The 12439-nt window shown below is 33.8% G+C and overlaps 2 protein-coding genes and 1 non-coding gene across 3 annotated transcripts; 2 read left to right on the top strand and 1 right to left on the bottom strand.

The window, feature by feature from the left end:
• Positions 1-2654: 2654 nt before the first annotated feature.
• Positions 2655-6157, top strand: LOC112524138 (F-box protein SKIP14-like). The gene is made up of 2 exons (XM_025133810.1): positions 2655-4279; positions 5166-6157. The coding sequence occupies exons 1-2, from the start codon at positions 3368-3370 to the stop codon at positions 5670-5672; spliced, it is 1419 nt and encodes a 472-aa protein (XP_024989578.1). The 5' UTR covers positions 2655-3367; the 3' UTR covers positions 5673-6157.
• A 1404-nt stretch (positions 6158-7561) lies between these two features.
• On the bottom strand, positions 7562-11526 carry LOC112524654. The gene is made up of 3 exons (XM_025134582.1): positions 11417-11526; positions 9250-10181; positions 7562-7627 (listed from the first exon to the last, which is right to left on the bottom strand). Exons 2-3 carry the CDS (start codon positions 10170-10172, stop codon positions 7624-7626), a joined length of 927 nt encoding a protein of 308 aa, XP_024990350.1. The 5' UTR covers positions 10173-10181; positions 11417-11526; the 3' UTR covers positions 7562-7623.
• Positions 11527-11651: 125 nt separating this feature from the next.
• On the top strand, positions 11652-11723 carry TRNAW-CCA. The gene has a single exon. It is a non-coding gene; the product is annotated as a tRNA-Trp (tRNA).
• Positions 11724-12439: the final 716 nt, after the last annotated feature.

Below are 12439 nucleotides of genomic sequence, written 5' to 3'. Positions count from 1 at the left end.
AAGAGTTTTTAAGAGTTTTAGCCAAATGCATTATAATATAGTATAGATATATATATATATAATTAAATAAAAACAAAAAATTATTTAAAGAAATACACATAAAATAAATAGTTAGTCTGATACTAATATCAATATATTTTTTTTAATTTTTTATGATATATTTACATTTATATTTTATTAAAAAATAAAAACATTATCGTTTTCTTAAAACCACATAAAACCGTATTATAACATCGACTGAGACAAAAAAAAATAAAACATTAAAATCAAGATATATTTAACTGTATTATGCGAGTATCATTCTAGTTTTTTATAACATTTGTTAATAAACTATAAATTCGTTGATAAGTTGCAAGCAAACATTAAAATATAACTATAAATAAAAAGTACAAGAAATCGTAACATTATTCAATATACACACACATATGTGTGTATGTATATACATATATATATATATATATATATATATTGAAGTATATAATATTTATATATGATAAATAGAACAAATAAACCTACACGTCCTTCTCACATCTGGTGAGGTTTGAACCCCTGACTTGCTATGAGACAAAAGACTCACATACTGCAAAGCCAAAGGCCTTTTTGGTATGTGTGAATATGAATCCTTACGCAAAAAATTTGAATTTTTACGCGTAAATTTGAATTTTTACACAAAAAAGTGGGAAGTTTACGCAGAAAGGGGTTTCTAAATAAATTTTAAGTTTTTGGTCGAAATCGATCATTTATGAATAATGCATAAGGAATATGCGTAAGCTATGTTTATGTGAAGAAGTGGGTTCATGACATGACTAAAATATTAAATCAACTTTTATGGATTACCTATTCTTGTCAATTTCCTTGTGGAAAATGATAAAAAACCTTTATTCAGTTGTCATTTTTGGCGAAAGTTTTGAAAAAAACACGTTTAATTAAGTGTTTATAGTTTAAAAATGTTGTATTTAAATGGGCATAATTCATAAAAAAAGTAACGTATTTTAACTTAATTCATATGTTGGGTAGCGTACTAGTAAACCTTCCATCATGATACCTAAAATGTAAATTTTTTAACATTTAAGTATCCAGGTAATAGTTTGAAACATTAACCGGTTATCATGCTGATGTGGCGAGTGATGTGGTATCAACTCAATATTATTTGTTGAAGCATTAATTGGATACCACATCACCCGCCACATCAACATGGTAATTGATTAATGTTTCAACCAGTTACCCGGGGTACTTAAATGTTTAAAACTCTAAATATTAGGTACCAAAATGAAAGTTTTAAAAATATGTTAAATCAAGGTAAATAACGTTATTTTTTCATGTAATTTATCCTACTTAAATATATATACTTTGAATAAAATACGTTGTTGGGAAATGAATGTTCTAAAAACTCATAATTATCTTAATTTTTAAAAAGAATCCAAATTATCTTAAATGTATTTTTTTAATTATATAAAAATTCAAGTATTTTATTTATTTTAATTTGATACCCGTATACATATATATTTAATAGGTTTTTGCAAAATCCGAATGGTCTGAAATCCAAACCAAACAAAAAATAAGACGTTTGTGCAAAACCTGAACGCATCGAAACCCGAAGATCCCAAACCCGATTTTTGGGGGGGATAATTGTGCTCGGGTGGGTTTGGTTTTTGCTCACACGACCCATTCAAAAACCCGATATATATATATATATATATTCATCTACTTGTCTTTTTTGATTTTTAAATCCTAGTCGGTCATACTCTTCTTTAATTCTAAACCTACTATCGATATCATTGATACTAATACAACAAATACTCCATAAAACCAATAACTCGGGATGTGCAATCCGAAACCAAATACGAACCGAAAATAAGATGTTTATGCAAAATCAAAATGTCCCAAAAATCCGAATCACGAATAATTTTAGGCGGATATATGGATTGGGTTTAATTTTTCACCACCCGACCTTCTGAAAACCGATACACACACATACAGACGGAAAATCGTGTGAGAATGAGCGTTAATATGAGTAACATAATAAAGGATATGGACCTTTGAGCGCTTTTAATTTAAATTTTCATTATAATTTAATAAAAAAAAGTAATTTATTTTTGGTTTAATAATATATTTTTTATAAAAATCATAATTAAACATTTATTAAAAGTCGATGATTATCTTAATTATATTTTAAATTTTATTTATTTAAAATTATATTTTAAATTTTATATATTTAAAATAAAATGTCTATTCAGCATTCGATTATGTTTATCTTATCGTTATCGTTTTATTCGATAATGATTGAGTAAATATATTTTAACCGAACTTATCTCAAAATAAAGTTGGTCAAATAAATAGTTAAAATAATATCATATGTTATTGGAAATTTACTAAAATGGGTGGTGTGGAGCAAAAATAGGTCCAACAAAAATAAAGGGTCAAATTGTAGACTAGTAATTACCATAGGTATATTTTACCGGTAACCGGTAAATACCATGACAAACGGCCAGGCGCAAAAACAGATGGATTTGTGCTCCCGCCACCTCTTATGCCAAAGAAGCAGTAAAACCCTATCAACCAGACACGTGTCGGTTTCTACCTCTCTTCTAGTCATAGTAATACTCCCTACCAACACAATTCCCATTCATCTTCTTTCCCACACTCTTTCTCTCTCTACAGATTTCCCCCCTTTTCTCTCTCTAGAAATCTTCCGACTCCATCCACCGATTTCCTTCAAATCGGAACGATTTTCCGTTTGATTTCTTCTATGTCATCTGCATTCACCCGCGATTAATCAACGCCGACGGCGATTTCATCCTTTGGATTTTCACGGCGTGTTTATCGTCGAACACTATGTCGATTGGCGTTCCTTTGGAGTAAAAGTAAAAGTTCGTTTTTTTTTCTTCCGGTTTCAATCAGTTCGTATTCTTCCACTTCTTGTTCGGTTCGATTCCCTTTTTTTTGCATTGATTTTGGTTTCTGCTTTGGTGAATTTAGGTATTAGTTTTGAACGTTAGGGCGTTTTATTCGTTGATTCTTTATCTGTATATCGTTCGCCTTTTCGTTTTTATTATCTCACACGGTTTATATTTTGTATTATAGCTGATACAAGAAACTCTGAAATTTTCGGCGCGTTGTTTTAGTTTGCCCCCAAAATTGAGGGTTTTCTTGTTAGTTGTTTTCTTCTTCCGTTATTTTTAGGTTCAGGTAAATCATAAGAGAAAAAACCAAAAAAAAGGTGAAAAAAAAGAAAAAAAATAATATCAAGGAGTTTCTCATCTTCTCTATTTTTGCAATTTGTCAGTTAGTTTGTCTAGGGTTTCGGTGAATTCGATTTTCTATTCAGAACACAAAAAAACTATTGCTTCTAGGGATTATATATATAATGGCATTGAATTATTCGCAACGCCCGATTTTCCCTGCTCATACGTCGGAAGACAATTTGGTTTCTCCATTGAGAATTGTGAATGGTGGGTATGCTGTGGAAGGCATGTCTGAGAAAGGGGGGGAGGGTTTTGTTAAGCCAAGGAATGGTCATGGAGAATTGCATGATCGATTTGGTCATGGAAGAGAGATAGTTGATAAGAGTGGGTCAGCGGATTCTGTGCCGAAAGATATTATTGACTTATTGCCATCGGATCCTTTCGGAATGGATATTGATATTAGTACTACTTTTACGGCGATTACGGGATGGCTTGGAGATTTGGAAGTGGATTATGGGGAATATATGAGGAACAAAATTGTGAATCACAAAGAAGATTATGGGTTGTTTGCTGGTTTTAATTTCATTTGGAATAGTGCTATGAGGTTCCAATCGTTCCCGAGTAATTTGACGTGTAACGATAAAGTTGGTGCAACGTGTATGGTTGATCTACACATGAAAACAGGTGAGTTCGGAGATTTGGGCAACGACGTTGTTAACCCGGCTCAGAATGCAGAGGATATGCGCGGTTTTAATTGTGCAAGTGCGAGTATTGATATTGTTTCTTGTCGTGATGGTATTGGAGGAGATCCTCACGAGGCTTTCGTTTTAGCGCTTGGTTATCTTGGAACTAGAGATCTTCTAGTGGTGGAGCGGGTTTGTAGGTCTTTGTGTTATGCTACTCGTAACGACTCTCTTTTATGGAGGAACCTTCTCATTGATCAGCCATTGAATGAGAGGATTACTGATGATATTCTTGTTCAATTAACGAGCAGGGCTGAAGGTAATCTCCAGTGTCTGAGCTTAATAAAATGCCCAAAGATCACTGATGATGGTCTGAGGCGTGTACTAGAAACCAATCTGAAATTGACCAAGGTAAACAATCTTTTTAAACAATTTGATCTTAGTTGTAAGTTATCTTTTACATTGATATATGTTTGCATATTTGATGTTGTTTGTGTTTTGCAAAGTATAGTTTTGTAATTCAATTCGACTTCTCATATGGGTATTAACTTGTTGCAATGCCTTTAATTTAACTACTAGTATCTTATTTGGTTGGTTTTCCATTAAGGGTCTGTTTCTTTGCAGCTTATTCGGTCGGTTGGCAGTGACTTAATGATACAGAAAGTGACTTATGCATTAAGTTTCTAGGAGGAGCTTTAAGCAGAAAGCCAAGTTTTTCCCTAACCTACCTCTCCCAATTACAATTAGAAAATACGTTCCTTCCATCTATGAAAAAATCATCCCAAACAAAAATATTCAGAATATATACAAACAAATTAATCCACACAACTAACCAAATAGCCCCCAGGTTCTGTATGGATAAAGCTGTCCATGTGGTTTAATCAATTCCTATAGATTCGAGGGTTTTTAATTTGGGAGGGTTTTTCCATCTATGGGTTTTTCCATAGATGGAAGGAGTGTGTTTTTTAACTCGGAGAGACAAGTTTGGAGAGAACTTGACTTTCTTCATAAAGCTACCTCTAGAAGCTTATTGGATAGCTACTTTCTATATGATTAATCCCCTATCAAACAGTAATGTATGACCGACTGAATAAGCTGTGAGTCCCGTTAATCTGCTGACAAAACTACTCGATATTTTCACATGCAAATGCCATTAATCGATAAGAGGGTTTTGCATATGCTTGCAAGATAATTACTTTCTGTTTCTCTTCTTGTGCTTTTTGTAAGAACTATACTTTCTTTAATTTCATGTTGATTACGTATAAAAAAAAGCCGATAATGCTTCGTCTTAATGTAGTTATCTGTCCCCGGATGCACGAGGCTCAGTATCGAGGGTATTTTGAATAACCTGAAGGCTTTCAAGTCAAGTACGGAAACTGCTGGTATTAAACATATAAGAACCGGTGGGTTCTACGGCATAACACTCGAGCACTTTGAACAGTTGAAATACTTGTTGGGAATTCAGAAAAATGATTCCAGTCCGCATTATTATCATCGTGGAAACTTGTATTTGCCGTCTGATGATGATCGTGCTATAGACGTTGAAGTATGCCCGAGATGTGAGAATTTGAGGCTTGTTTACGACTGTCCAGCTGAAGGTTGTCAAGCGAAAGATGAATGTCGGGCCTGCATAATCTGCATACCTCGATGTGCTGAATGTGGGCGGTGTGTGCACAATAGCGAATACGAAGAAACCTTCTCGTTGGAGTATCTTTGCTCGGAATGTTTGAAACAATTGCCGAGGTGTCAGGAGGTGGTGGCACAGGAGATGAAGCTGAGTGATGCTAATTGTCTTCATGGCTAAGTGGTATGTTCTACATTTGGTTGATCGATCTTCTCAGATAGTTGGAAGGAGAGTAAAGTTGTGTCTGAACGTTTCAATCGTTAAAGAAAAGAAGCCCCCTGATGAGTTATCGTTCTAAAGATGAGGAAAACGAAGAAAAAAAAGGTAAAAAAACGTATAAAAGAAATTGCGTAAAGGGAGGGGCGAGAGGGGGCGATCCTTAACGGCTGCAGCTGCTTCAGGTCGGGTGTGGAGAAGAATGGTAAAATGTTGAAATGTCGGGATGATTTTTTTCGTTGTCTAGCCGATGGCGGTCATGTGATGGAACCTTCTTAGCGGCTAGAGTTAGTTGGTTTGTTATTTGAAACCGTTCGAGACCGATATGGGATTGGCTTGAGCTTTTCGGTTCTTGCTGGTTCGAGATTGTGCTCGCCTGGTTAACTATGCATTGTGGACTCGTTTCTCTTTCTATATTCGATGGTTTTAGACCCATTTCGTTTTTGAAATGTTTCGTTTTATTTTTTGCATGTCGATGTTGAATTTCTTTTACCGAAATGTTCGTTTATAAATGTGGTTTTAGTGGGTATATCATGTATCGTACTTTCATGAATACTATAAATTCTTTATGGTAGATTTGAGCATTGGTGTTTTAACTTCGATTGGTGCTACAGGAGTTGAATGAATCGCGGAAAAATAGTAGGGATCGACTTGAGATCGTAAGAACAACAAAACAACTTTGTAAAGGTTAAAAAAAATCCGAACCTTCACAGCAAAAATACTGTGAATGTTACTTTCACAGTGTGTGTTTTGCTGTGAAGTTTCAGGTATAAAATTGTTGTTTCACATGAAAACAATTTTGTCTCACATAATTTCAAGTCTGTATAACCGATTGAAGATATGTAAAAATTGTAAACGTAAGTGAAAGTGAATATCAACATCGATGAAAATAGCTGCAAATGGTTGAAGGTTCTTGTTTTTGGTCAACAACTAATTAAAGATGAGTAAGAGCCCGTTATCTCTTGGTGTTAGATAAAAAAAACTCAACTGATCTAATGGTTTAGAAGTGTTTTCATAAATTTCATCGTAATTGTTATTCTCACATAATCCAATCCTATTAGGGTTTTGGAGGGCAGGTTCTATGTGGGGTTGATTAAGGTTGTTGATAATCAACTTTTTATTTAAACATGTTCAGATAGTTGCAATAAATGACTCCAATGGTTTTATAAAATATAAACTACACAAATTGGGTCCGTCTTATCATAAAAAAATGCCAATCTTTTGATTCTTGAACATGAACATTTCATGGTAATCATAATAAAACAATAAAAAAAACTTCAACAAACAATACATATATTATCCACACTTCTATGGTTATTATTACTCATTTTATTTAATTTTACAACTTTATTCATAAACAATATCTCTCTCTCTCTCTCTCTATATATATATATATGTGTGTGTATATATATATATATCATTAATTAGATTTTATTAACTTTTTCGAATTATTTGAATACTATTTGTCGATGATTCTATTAACAACTGACCTATATTTATTTAGACAATCTTCGGATTATCAACCGAAATACTCATGCTATCTTACAACGTGCAGTCCCACAGTAGTAACAATAAAACAAAAATTAATAAATATTTGTTGGAGTTCATATGAAATCCTCCAAAGAAAATATCATATACAATAAATGAATCAAGAAACATAATTACATTCAACAAAAACCCATAATTTATCTGGGTTTTTTCAAGAATCATCATATTTGTTTGATTATTTCTCACTTTTCTTTCCCAAATTCTTCATCCATGCAAGGCTTAAAATCGATTTCATCGCGCCTTTTCCCCTCGTTTCCTCCTTTTTCTTCTTATCCTCATTCTTCTTTTCGTTAACCGGAGGATCTTGCACGGGATCCCATTGTTCGGCCCACGAGGTTCCCTTCGAGTTGAAAACTTCCATCTTTCTCTACCTGATAAAATTGCATGATTTCAAGCAATAGTTTTAGGATTATAATCTCAATCAATGTGTGGTTAAAAATGCTTAAAAGATTTACTCCCATCATTCCATTGTTGGCTATGATGAATCAATGGATTTTGACTTCGTCAAACTTGGTGAAATCTAAACATACAAATAGGCCTCAAAATTCAATGCCAGTTTTTCAATGTGGATAATGGATTAGGGGACACTAAAACAAGTGGGAAATAATGAATAGATCGGGTAAGAGTGCGTAATTAGACTGTAGAAAACATAACATGGATCACTGTTTCATGTTTGACAGAACTTTTATGTGGAATAAATTGGAACATACTTGTATTTTACCAATATTCCTCAAAATAAAACATAATTCTCTTCTAAAACATCAAAATACGCCTCCCTCTTTACATTTTATTCATTCTTTAAATTTTATTTATTGTATTTTATGCTCTTTAGACTTTCACTTTATTGTCCTCAATATATTTTTTTATACGGTTTCTATATCTTGATTAATTCATGTATTTTATTAAATATTTTTAATAAAAAAATAATATCGAAAAGGTATAAAATAAAAATTGGAAACAACATAATTTTTTTATTTTGGTGTTATCTTAATCGACTTGACGAAAACTTTCTAATGCTATATTTTATTATAAAAAGTATTTATTTTATTATAATTTAGTAAATTACATAAAGTAATCAAAATATATAAAATATACAAACAACTCGTTAGGATATAGAGGTAAGTTGGTCATTTTATTTGTTTTGTACTATCTGGTTCCCTTTTACCAAATGTTGAACAGTTGTTTTTCTTGTCTGGATATCAAATGCACCCTGATTGAACGGGACTGGATGGTGAGGTAGAGTGAGGTAGGCGGGTGAAAAAATTATGGAAGGTTTTAGGGTTTTAAGTTGACATGGGTAACTTAGTAATTAACCAATCTATCTCCTATATTCTTGTTCCACCTATTTTAGTCATGTCCCGATCTATTGTCGCACAAAAAGTGGGACAAGTTCTTGTTTTGTCCTATGCGGCATACCAAACGCACAATGCTAAAGGATTTTGACATGGTCTCTATGCAATTTCATAGGTCAAAACGAGTCAAACTGCTCTTGCTGAAGGGTATTACTGCTTAGTTGCTGTTTGGTTGGTTTTCCATTAATTCCTGTATGGATAAAGCTGTTTGAGTGAATTAATTTTTCTGTACAAATTGGGGAAGTTTTTGTTTAGGAGGGTTTTTTCTCAGAAAACTTACTGAAAAAACCACTTTCTATATTATTAAGCCACTACCAAACAATCATGTTAGTTGACCGAATAAGTTGTAAGTACTATTAAGCTCATTAAGAAGCTAACAAACATCCCCTCAGATGTTTAACAAATAAGTAATTACTTCTTCTATCCTAAAATAAGTGTCTAACTTTCAAAAGTAAGTATCTACTTTCCAATTATACCATTGATTATGAGACGGAGAATTACTCTCTTTGTTATCAAGGGTGAAATTGTCATTTAATTAATTAAAAAGCGTAATAATCAGACATCTCTAAAACTGTGTGCATTTTTCATTGTGGACATTTATGTTTGCATGAACGGAGTACCAAATGAAGCGATAGCATTACCTGAAGAACTCAACATGGCCCGCAATTTCTCGACATAGAAGCTTCGACTTGCTCGCCAACTCTTTGCTCTTGCGGATCACTGATTCCGTTTGATCATGTGTTGACGTTGGTTCGTACTTCTTAGCTTCCTCCTCGCTTCCCATCGACAACGCTTCTCTAGCGGGGACCACATTTTCCCACCAAAATTCGCGTAAAATCCCATGAATCAACGCCCAATATTCTTGATCTCTACAAACACGAAATATGGTGCTCCCATTCGGTGTCCAACAATACAAATCAACCCACTCTCTGTTCATAACTTCCATTTGGCCCTGAACTTGAGGCATATAATAGAAGGGCATATTGGTCCAAGGCAAACCAAACTCGGGTTTCCCTTTGTTAAACGGACATTTCACTTCAAGAATCCCCGCATTCGGGAAACACCCGAGAAGCCCATCTGGAGATGCACCAATCCAATCAAATTTGTTTTCTGAATGTGTAGCGAACCCCAATGAATTTACTTCACGACCAGTGATGGATTTGTATTTCTCAATTGCTGTTGATTCATTACATACACCCCATTCCATAGCACGTGCTGCGGCAGGTGCGAACGTGATCATGGAACCTTCCGGAAGAAACACCTTTTCGTGCCAGAGTTCATACCTTCGCCGACCTTTCCAGAAACCAAGTGCAGTACTGAAGGTGCTAGTGGTCAATTTATCCCTTCGAAGGGCAAACCATTCCTCTGAGCGTTGGGAAGGAGCATCTGATGGGGAGAGTTGACTAGTCAAAGTCAATGGCTGGGAGTGGTGAACTAGCGAGGTCAATGGAGCTCTATGCAGTGGTGAAACACTGGTTGACAAGGGTCTGAAAAGATCAACTCGAAGCTTCTTTCGTTTTGGATGGTGAAAACAACGGAGACTAATGAAGCAGGCATTCGTCATCTCTAAAACCTACAAAAACAAAAACGGATTGATAAAATAAAGATTTTTTCAACAATGATGTAACATTCCAGACTAACCATACCAGATATTGCCCGCTTTGCCCACACACCTGAACTCACGGTTTTAAATGCATCAAATAATATTAGTTTAAAACCAATCAATAAAAGAAATAAATCATCTCATTGCTTTTACTTGGTGCATCAATAATTCAATAACATGTTTCTTGCCCGTGTTTCTTACTGGTCTTACGAACATGTTTAAGTTGCAATATACATCAAATTCTACTTGTATTACATGTTTTATGTTCTTACATTGTCTGCTTGCACACCATTGATTTGTTATTCTACCTGTTATATTTCTCGTTTACCTTTTATATTACCTACTATCTTAGGGGCTGTTTGGTTGGTTTTCCATTCACTCCTGTATGGATAAAGTTGTTTGTATAGAGTGGGAAGATTTTTGTTTGGAAGGGTTTTTTCATAGATGGAAGGTGTTTTTCAATTGGGAGGAGCTCATTTGGAGAAAAACTTGGTTTTCTACATAAAGCTCCCTCTTAAAAGCTTACTAAATAAGTCACTTTCTATAGCGAACCGAATAAGCTTTAAGTCTCATTAAGCTCATTAAGTTGCTAAGAGACATGCCCTTATTGTCTGCTTGCACAAACCATTCTTTCATGCACAAGCCATGGGTTTTCACTAAAACAACCTTACGATCCTAGTGATTGAGGTAAGATATGCGTACATCCTACCCTCTCATACACTACTTTAAGTGGGATATACTCGGTTCGTTTAGTTTGGTTTATCAATATTTGGGGATGCTGATTCCCAAAGTTGGGTACTTGAATTGAAGAAGAACAACTTAGAACTTTAACTAAATGGCCTTCAATGTCATTCCTAACTCCTGGATTCTATGCCAAGTACTTAAAAGGATCAATCAATCATTTCAACCCATTATAATCGACACTTCATTCATGAACAATCAATATACTTGCAAAAGTGCAGTGAATCTATTTGTTATCATCATTTAATCTACGAATGCAGATAACCAACTCAAACAACCAAACGAACATTGGGCATAATCTAGCAAATGGTTTATGCATAAGATTAAACGGAAAAACAGAAGCAAAAAAGTGAGAAATTAATCGATATGAATCTACAATACAATCAATGAATACACTTACGCATATAAAAACCCAAAAAGATATCAAGTTGCGAAATTGAAATAACTTCCGATTGCTTGCTTACACTTGATTCAAGTGTTGAAACGACGAAAACCCGATAAAAATCTATAAAATTACAAGGAAAATATCGGATCTCCAATGGCGTCTTAACAAGAAGAATTGAATTGCTAACCTGTGTTCAATCTGTAATCCTCTGGTGCTCCATAATTTCTAGGGTTTGTTGTGAATCACTGATTTCATAAGGGAACCGTATGAAATTGTATATATATATATGTGAATTTATAGGATGATGAACAAAAGGATCCGTGGCGCAATGGTAGCGCGTCTGACTCCAGATCAGAAGGTTGCGTGTTCGATTCACGTCGGGTTCAAATCCCTTTAAATCCTTTAATTTTTGTAATTTTTATTTAGTGAAACTATTGCGAAATGTTTGGATTTGATCCCTCCCTCTAACGGTCGTTAAAGAATTTCGTTAAATGAAGGACATTCTCGTTTTTTTTATCCATTTTTGGTCTTTTAACCAATCAAAATCGATTTTATGATCTGGTTTTATGACTTTTGATTGGGTAAATAACAAATAAAATTGTTAAAAAGACAAAAATACCCCTTCTTTAACGAATTTTTTTAATGCTCGTTAGAAGAAGGGATCAAATTCGGATGCTTTTACAAACTACGATGACCATTTTTGTAATTTCGAAAGTATAGAGACGTAAAATGTGGTTTTTTTTTACTAATTATATGTACCAAATTTGTAGTTTACTCTTTTTTTTGTTTAGCGTAAAAAATTAACAATGATTAAGAAAAATATTGTGTACATATTTTATCTGATAGATGAGTTTTCAGACCAACGTACATTACATTTTCATGCATTCCCACATGTAAACAATATGTCACGTTTGATATACCAAATGAATGTTCTAAAAATATGCTACACAAGATAAAAAAGTACATTGTTTTTTCATGAAAGTTGTCATTACATTAAATAAAAAACAAGAAATCTTCGTTGTTTTTTGATGTATTTTAGCCTTCTATATATTCATATAGAATCATATATTGACATTTTACACGTCTTTTTTCCAACCAAGGA

This window comes from Cynara cardunculus (genome assembly GCF_001531365.2).
Source record: "Cynara cardunculus var. scolymus isolate 2C chromosome LG 13, CcrdV1, whole genome shotgun sequence".
NCBI lineage: Eukaryota > Viridiplantae > Streptophyta > Magnoliopsida > Asterales > Asteraceae > Cynara > Cynara cardunculus.
Note: the sequence above shows the minus strand (reverse complement) of the source record. Positions and strands in the feature narration are given on the sequence as shown.